Genomic DNA, 9403 nt, shown 5'->3' with positions numbered 1-9403 from the left:
GGGACACTGAGAATAGGAGGGGTGGCAAAAGCTATAGTTGGGACTCAGACCATATACAAGGATTTCTAAGGAAAATATCAGAGAAGGTAGGAGACTGGACAGATGAGTCCCTATGACAAACAAAGTTGGTGACCTGACAACTGGGTTACTGAAGGAAATGGAGAACCAGTCTATTTCCCAAGAGGTGAGATGGTTGACCTAAGACTGTGGCTGGGAGGGGTGACTACAGTAACACTTTGATTCTAGAAAATGAGCCAGGCATGAGTGATTCAAAATCAGAGACAGAAGAACCAGACATCAACCTCTAAGGGCCTTCCCCTACCTCCATGCCTTGCACCTTCAGTTTCATGTGGTCCTCTCGAGTGGTCTTTCCATCCTTCCGCTTCTTCCAGCAGTAGCCATCCTTCCGGTACTTTACCTTCTTGCGATTATAGAGGATGATGGAGCCATTCTGAGGCCTGAGGAAGCATAGAAGAAGGTAAAGTAGGCTCTGGGATCCTGTATCCTTAGCCTTAACACCCTCCTCCAACTCCCCTTACCTGGTCTTGGGGGAGCAGGACAGCCACTCGTCATGCTTCTCAAAGGTGATTAAGTACGAGGCAATTTCCTATGAGAGAAAAAAAAATACTCATTCTGTTCTCTCCCCCTCCTCCATTCTCTTCCCAATCCCCTTATTTTATAGCTTTTCTCTCCAAGCTCCTACCTTTACTCTTCTCCCTAGCATGTCAAAACTCAAAAGGCCTACGCACTGCCAAGTTATGGATGCTGGACAGAAATAATTGTTTTCCCAACTAACTATAAGCTTTTGAAGAAGCTTGAAGATCATGCTTGATATGGTACACTGAATGTGGTAGGTGCTCAATCACCTAATTGTTGATTATGGACACTGAGACACACATAGTGGCCAAAAACAAAACAAAACTCTTCCCTCTTCCTGTGCATCAGGGCTTCCTAGATCAAGGTCCTGGGAATAGGCCCTATTACGGCCTGATTATCACTTACAACTGCCATAAGGAAGCTCAGAGGCTCCATTTGCTCTCACTTGACACAGAGAAACTATGACCCTCTCCCTTCTCCCCAGGAGCCTTTTATGTAAGAGCTAGGTGAGATTTTCCAAAAGCTGGTCATTCTTCCTGACTCATAAATAGAATAACAACAACAACAAAATCTGATCTTTTTCTTCCATTCCAATCCAACTAGATACTTTACATTCCCACTGCCTCCACCCTTGTCTAAACGAGTCTTTATTGTCTAATATTGTCTTTATTATCTAAAATTTGGGACTGTTGCAATCCTAACTGATCTCCCCATCCATAGTCTTTTCTTCCTCTGTCAGATTAATAATCTTCATGAAAAAAATCACTCTCACATCACACCTCTGTTATTCCATCTGTTCAAAGGCATTTAAACAGCTTCTCACTGCCTAAAACAGGGGTGGGGAACCCAGGGCCCTGGAGGCCACATGTCCTTTGACAGGCCCTAGGTTCCCCACCCCTGGCCTCCAGGGTAAAGTCCAAATTCCTTAGCCTTGCATTCAAGAATTCCTTTCTCCCCCTCATTCCCTGCCCCAACCATACTATGTTCTCTTAACCTTCCTCTTCAACCTGATCTGCCCTTGTTATTCCACACGACCAACCCTTCACACTAGCTGCACACTGCTTCCCATCCCTCAACAAATGTAAAATAGTCTAGCTTCCAAATCAGCTCATGATGATCCCCCATTTGGATGTTCCCCATCTTTCCACCCATCTTCTGGGTATCCAACATGAGGTCTTTGAGCCAAATACAGCTAAGATTAGCAAAACAATGTCTTGTCTTATTAGCATGGACTCTTAGGCCACCAGGGCCTAATTACCAACCTGCCACTCCAGCTATGTAATTCATTGCTCCTAGGAATCATCATATTAAGCTCAGATCAATTAATAACTATAATGGTTAAAAAAAAAAGTGTGGCTATCACACATATGGCTTTCTGATAATGTAGCCCATTACTGAAAAACAAAAGAAAACAAACAAACCCCTAACCTATATGAATCCTGCCCAGCCTTCAAGTCCAACTTCAGGTTCACACTGTCTCCATTTTATTTAAAGTTACAGTGAATCTTTGAGTAACTTCATTCTGCATACTTATATCACTAGATAAAACAAAGCTTAATAGTGCTATTAAAAAAAACCCAGAGTTAAATTATGTACTGACTTTATGCATATGTATGCATAGCCCATATGCCCACAGCACATGGGCTGTGAAGAAAAAAAAAATGTACCAGTCCATGCCCTCAGAAGTTTACATTCTATTAAGCCTTAGAGGATACAGAAGTCAGAAGAGACTTTAGAGGTCCATCTAATCCAATTCCATCATTTTACAAATGGAGAAACTGAGGCCCATAAACTCAGAGCCTCTGTCTACAAATACAGCACTCTTTTAATTACACCATGTTGCCTCTCCCTCACCAGTCCAGATCACAACCATCTCTCCAACCTGTGACATCCCATAGCACTTATTCTACGTATTATTATTTGGCACCAATCACTTGTGGATAGCTAAATTATGTTTTTATACCAAATCAGCCCATTGAACCAATGAAGAGTCACTGAGTTCTTCTGTCTTCAAAGTACTGTATTTCTATACTATAGTACTGAATTAGATGGTTAAGGTTTTCTGCCCTCAAGAAGCTTATGGTCTAGTTATATAACTAAATCTTATTTTCCCAACTAACTATAAGCTTCTTGAAGAAGCTTGAAGACCATGCTTGATATGGTGCACTGAATGTGGCAGGTGCTCAATCACTTAACTGTTGATTATGGACACTGAGACACACATACTGGCCAAAAACAAAACAAAACTCTTCCCCTCTTTGTGCCCACCAGGGCCTTCTAGATCATGGACAAAAGTCTTTCCTCCCACCCTTGCCTATTTTAGCATCCCTGGGGTACCTCATTTGTGTTCCATCGGAGCCGCTCGGGAGGCAGCAGTGGGCATCTGGGAAGACACTCCAGTAACTTCTTGGGGAGAAAGATCTTCAGGTGATGGCTGTTCTCTGAGAGGAATTAGAAACCAGGAGTCAGTGTACTCTTACTAGAGAATAAGAAAAATGAGTCTGGAGGATCGACAAGGTTCCTTTCAACCCTAACATTTTGAAACATAGTGTATTGGGGTAGGGGGGGAGGAAAGTAGTACAGAACTCACCAGCAACCTCAGTGGTGTCCTTGTTATTCATGGTGAAGGTAGCTCCAAATGGCAAGGTCACCCTCTGCCTGATGGGCCAGGGGGAGGGGATCTATGTCCTGGAAGAAGATAAGGCAGACTTATACTCAGCATCTCCCCCTCTCCCACCTCACCTAAGGAAAAAACATAGCCCCTGGGGAAGCTGTGATTCTTGAGACGGAAGGGTTGGGGTAGAGAGATCTGAAGAATAGCTTATGGAGGAAGGAGTATAGAGAGGGCTGGAGAAACAGAAAGATTTGAAATGGGAACCAAGATGTATCAAAAAAGGGATAACCTGGAGGATAAGGGCAAGAGAACAAAGTCATAGAGAAACAAATTTAGAACTGGAAAGTACCTCAGAGATCATCTGAGTCTAACTCCCTCATTTTCTAGACAGCTTGGAGAGGCTTGTTACACTAGTTAGTTAGTGACAGAGTAGATTTCAAACCCAGGCCCTCTGAGTCCAAATTCAGCCCTCTTTCCACTGCACAGTAGGGAATGGAAACTAAGAATGAGGGGTGAGGGAAATGGAGCCAGAACTGAGTCTTTCACAAGACTGAGAAAACTGAGAGTAGAAAACTGGGACCTAAGGACCATATGCCTCTGAGGCAGTAAATGCCCCAAAGAACAGGCTGAGGACTTGAATATTTGAGTCTCTGAAAAGAGGTACTAGAGAGGAGGAGAGCTGGGAGAGGCTGAAGCTAGGACACTTAGATCATAGAAGGTAAGTCACAAGGTCCAGGACCTGGGATGCTCCCGGACACTGTTCTGTTTTGTTTTTTTTCCTCCTTTCCTCCCTTTTGCAGTTCTAAGTGAAAGACCTCACTGAAAGCTTATTCTAGCCTCCTCCCCTTTTTCTCAACTGTGACTGAGGCCCAGATGAGATACTGGGGCTCATTCAACCTTCCCCACACTGCCCCAGACCCCAAGAGCTCATTTTTCTCACACACCCTGGCTAATGGTTTTGTCCCACTCCATATGGAAATTAGAAATGTACCCCCCAATTCTTTCTCTCAGGTCCCTTTGCCTATCCCACATCCACCAAACTGTCTCCACCCCAGGGCCCGAGCCCCCCACCCCTTTCCAGGGAACAGATGGGAGGAGGCTTGGGATGGCATCTCAGCATGGAGCTGAGCTGGGGTATCTGAGGGAAGAGGTATGGGGGAATGCTCCCCCAACCTGAATAGGGCTGGAGGGGGATGACAAGCCCCGGTGATGGCAGAATATGTGTGTGTGTGAGTGTGAGAATGTGTGTGTTCGCGCGCACGGGGAGAAGGGGGGCTCTGGGGGGGTGCCATCACGGGGCACAAACGCAAGGTGCCAGCCAGGTGAGGGCTGGTGCGGATCCCCGGCAGGATGGGGCCGCAGCTCGGGGTCCCGGAGGTTCGCGCCGCCTCCAGGGGCACCCAGGTGCAGCTGGGTGGGGGAAAGGCGCCCCTGGGGCAGGAGGAGGTTCCGGGCCGCAGGTCCCCCAGTAGGGGAGCCAGGGGGGTGGGGAGAGGGAGCCGCAGGGGGGCTGTGTGGAGCTGCGCCCCCTACTGCGGGGGAGGGGGCGGAGGAAGAGGAGGGAGCAAGGGAGTGCAGGGGCTAGAGGTGGGGCGGCACGGGGCTAAGCCGCTGGGCCCGGCACGAGAGGACCTGCGCCCCCTGGCGCAGGGTGGGGAGGCCGGCAAGAGGCCAAGGCTCTTACCTCCCGGGGTCCCGCTGGCGGCGGCGGCGGCCATTCTCCCCCACACCAAACCCCCCCCCCAACGCCGGCTGTGACAGCGGCGTCTGACGTCACCGCGCACGGGGGACCTCCATTTAAGGGCGGGCGCTCTTGCCTAGATTTTTCACTTTAGGGTTGGGCTGCACGTGTTCGTGCATGAGTTGGGTCTGGCTTGAGGAAACTGGGGGTAGGGGATGAGGAGAGCTCGTCCAGTTCAGGGGCCTGAACCCTTAAGTCCCTGAGAAGCTATGGGAATGGAGAGAGCGAAGAAGGCTTCTTCCAGGGCTCCTCTCCAAGTCTAGGTTTAATTTCTTTCACCTATTTCTTCAGAAAAGGATTTCCCGTGTCAGCCATCCTTTCCCAGCCCACCCCCCAAAAAGGCAAAACCAAGTTCAAATTTGGCATATCTTAATCATTTAAAAAAAATTGATGCGTTTTGATTCAGTGTATGATACATACAAAGTTCCACTGTAGCCTAATTGATTTCCCCAAAATGTACAATCCGAAATCCATGGTTTCCTTTAAGACTCAGCTCAAGCACAACCTTCTGCTTGAAAGTTTTCCTGGTCTTCTCCTCTTGCTCCTTCCCCCAACTAGGTTACCTTTGTAGGTGTTTCGTATACAGGATGTCCCAAAAGTCTTAGTGCAACCAAATGCTCTGTATATGTGTATGTTGCCCTCCAAATTAGACTGTCAGCTTGTATTTTTGATTCCAAGACAGCTGGCACACTGTAAGCACTTAATAACTACTGGCTGACTACCTGCACATGCAGACTTAAACTTGACAGAAAATTGTTAATACCAAATGTTACGTTACCTGCCACTCCCTAAATGACCGCAGCAATGTCAGAATGTCAGTAGCATTCCCAGCAAGATAGGGTCTATTAGGTTGAGCTTAAGTCCCATTCTGAGATCTTGCCTTGTTGGGAAATCCAGACTCAAGTGGGATCTAGGCCTCTGATGTCCTTGCCCCCTTCCACTGGGATTCATGGCAAGAAGGGCAAAACAACCAAAATGACGTGGTTTTCCTTGCTCAGATTGCTGAGGACAGCTGGGATTTCATGACCAGGCCTTGCTACCTCCTCCACCTACCTTCTAAAGGTATAAGAATCTTTTGCATGGGTCTTGGATTTGAGAAATCCCCTGGACATTCCCCAGGGTGGCAGGTTTGCTACCCTTTTATATCAATTGAAAACACTTTATTCCTCAACTCATGGCTTTGATTTATTTCAGGACTCGACACTCTGAAAACTATAGTTTTCTATTTTCTAAAAGAAAAGAAGGATATGTGCACTACTAAGTTAGTACCAATATTGTCCAGTATTTTTCACATTAATTTTGTTGTATTCATTTACACAGCTGTTGTAATTGTGTATGTAAGTCCTCTGGCTTTCCTTTGTCCACTCTGCATCATTTCATATATCTTCCTCTATTTCTACGTACTCTTCGTATTCATCATTCCTTCTGATATATACTCTTGTTCCATTACATTCACATACAATATATTCAGCCATCACAAATGTTGGGCAGTTAACATTTTTTTTTTTTTGCTATTATGAATAGTGTTGCTATGATATTTTATACAGTTGGGTCTTTTCATGTTAGTTACATCTGTGGGGGTATAAACCAAACAGTGGGGTTGCTGGGGAAATGGGCATAAATAGGTAATTTTTCTTGCATAATTCCAAAATTGTTTTTTAAATAGTTGTACCAATTTATAACTCCATTAGTAGCATTCCTATTTCCCCACATCCTTATTAACAGTGAATTTTCCTGTCATTTATCTAGAAAGAAAAAAGCTAACAAAACAGGAAATAGATAACATAAATAACTCATTCTCAGACAAATTGAGCAAGCTATAAATCAACTTTCAAAGAAAACAACTCCAGGTCCAGTCAGATTTATATACATTTTATACATCCAATTGATGTCTTTTATCTTTACATCACAGTTACCCAAAACTGAACCCTGCCTTGTGATAAAGAAAAACGATTAATCAAAAAAATCTGAGTTTGCGAAAATGTGTATACTATATAAACTTTTCAAAAAACAAAGAAATTCTATAAGACAAATTCTATATGACTCAAATTCTATAAAACAAACATGATCCTTAATTCCCAAAACAGAGAGGAACCAATATTATTAATGAACATTGGTGAAAAATAAACAAATACTGGCAAAGAGATTAGAGCAATATATCCAAAAATTATTCATTATGACTATTGAATTTAAACCTGAAATACAAGAATATCTATGTTAGGAAAACAAGTAAGATAATACAGCAATAATAGAATAGAAAAAAACACAATTGAGGTAACAGGAACAGAAAAAGCCTTAAAAATAACTGACATTTTACTTTAAGATTTGTAAAGCACTTTCCATTACATGATCTAATTGAAGCCTCACAACAATATTGAAGTGAATACCTTTTCCCTTATCCTTCTCCCTCCCTAGATCTAGGGAGAGTAACATACCGCTTGGATGAGCTGGGAGACACCAACTAAAATGATTTCAATAAGATAGAGGTCAACCAGGTCTTACTATGTTCCCTGATTCTGAATCCTAAGGTCCTTTGGCCCTCAAGACTCCTCTACCTATATCTGACCTACACTTGCACCAGGACCTCTGAACCTTACCCTTTATCCTGACACTGAACTCTTAGGACTTTTGGACCTTTCCATCTGTTCTGCTGAATTCTCTTATATGTGTTTCTAGTTTACCTATTTCTATTCCCAGAGCTTAAGCATTCTTCATTAATATTTGTCCATTCATTCACATGGAATTTGTAAAATGGGGGGGGGAGGTTGGACTAGATGGTTTCTAAGGTCCCTTCCATCTCCAGATTTACGATCCCAATAGGTGTGGGTACTATTACCACAATTTTATAATTGAGGAAACAAAGGTCAGATAGGTTAACTGACTTGTAAGCATCAGAGGTGTGATATGAACAGATTAACTGGAGTCTTAAGTCCATCATTCATCTTAGTATTCCTTGTAGTAGTTTCTTTAAAATACAGCAAAATACTCTAAAATACTCAGAAAAAAATAAATATAGCACTCATTTATGCTAAAAAAAAAACACTAAAAAGCATAGGATTGAATGAATTTTTCCTTAATACGATCAAAAACATTTCTCTAAAACAGAGCTAAAGCTAAAGTTATGTGTAATATAGAAACACTATATGCTTTCTCAATACAGGGGTAAAACAAGGATGCATGTTATCCCCATTATTATTTGACAATTTTACAGAAATTAAAGACCTAATTAAGTAGAGAGATATCAATGTTCATTCTAATATAGCAAAAATGGTGGCATTTGTAGTCACAGACCTAATGCTATACCTATCAAATAACCAAGTGGATACTTTATAGAATTAGACAAAAATAATAATTCTTCATATGGAAGAACTAAAAAGTCAAGAATATCTAGGGAAATAATGAAAGGAATAGAAAAGAAAGAGGGTTGTCATTGTTATATCTCAAATTATAAAGCTTTTATCAACATTATCTGGTACTAGCTTTAAAAAACAGTGGAGTTGATCGATGGAATAGATTAAGTAATCAAGATTTAGGAAGAAATATATAGCTAACAGTACAGCATGATAAATCTAAGAACACAAAGTATTGGGAGAAGAACTCTATACTACAAGAACTGTGGGGAAAAAAACCAGATCACGGTCTAGTGAAAATACATTTAGACTAGTATCTTACATTATATAAATAAATTCCAACTGGATAATTGAGCTAAATATAGTTATACAAACCGAAGATAATGGAAAGTTCTACCTCTGAAGTAGGAATAGGGAAAATGAATTTGTAACCAGCTGTAGCATAGAGTATATCAAAATGGACTATTTCAGTTATGTAATGGGTGTAATCAATTAGTATCCACTCCTATTCTACTTTCATTTTGGGGACCCACTTCTAGTGGGCTATGAGTGAAGCAGAGCGCTGAATGAGTTGGTGCTTTGGGATGGCTCAGCTGTTCCTTTGTCAGATGAAAGTGGCAAGAGGTGCCTTTCAAAGAGGATTGGGGGGGCAGCTAGGTGGTGCAGTGGATAGAGCACTGGTCCTGAAGTCAGGAGTACCTGAGTTCAAATCCAGCCTCAGACCAAAAAACACTTGACACTTACTAGCTGTGTGACCCTGGGCAAGTCACTTAACTCCAGCTGCCTAAAAAACAAAAATAAAAAGACAAACAAACAAAAAAAACAAAGAGGATTGGCCCTTTAACCCCGAAAAATCACCCACTTAGAATTGATCTAACCATTTTGGAGAGCAATTTGGAACTGGCTATAAAAATGTGTATACCCTATGACCAGCAATAGCACTTCTAGGGCTGTATCCCAAAGAGACTATAAAAATGGGAAAAGGGGGGGGGGCAGCTAGGTAGCACAGTGGATAGAGCACCGGCCCTGGATTCAGGAGGACCTGAGTTCAAATCTGGCCTCACACACATAACACTAGCTGTGTGACCCTGGGCAAGTCAC

General features: G+C 42.8%; 1 protein-coding gene across 1 annotated transcript in view; it reads right to left on the bottom strand.

The window, feature by feature from the left end:
* CAMTA2 (calmodulin binding transcription activator 2) overlaps positions 1–4937 on the bottom strand; it is a 15769-nt gene extending 10832 nt beyond the window's left edge. The window contains exons 1-5 of the mRNA XM_027857059.1: positions 4896–4937; positions 3188–3285; positions 2935–3038; positions 540–607; positions 323–458 (exon numbers count right to left, since the gene is read on the bottom strand). Coding sequence (XP_027712860.1) covers positions 323–458; positions 540–607; positions 2935–3038; positions 3188–3218 — 339 coding nt within the window. The 5' untranslated portion in view covers positions 3219–3285; positions 4896–4937. The remainder of the gene's footprint in view (positions 1–322; positions 459–539; positions 608–2934; positions 3039–3187; positions 3286–4895) is intronic.
* Between the last annotated feature and the right edge of the window lie 4466 nt (positions 4938–9403).

This window comes from Vombatus ursinus, unplaced genomic scaffold (genome assembly GCF_900497805.2).
Source record: "Vombatus ursinus unplaced genomic scaffold, bare-nosed wombat genome assembly UNPS02011916.1, whole genome shotgun sequence".
Classification (NCBI taxonomy): Eukaryota; Metazoa; Chordata; class Mammalia; order Diprotodontia; family Vombatidae; genus Vombatus; species Vombatus ursinus.
Note: the sequence above shows the minus strand (reverse complement) of the source record. Positions and strands in the feature narration are given on the sequence as shown.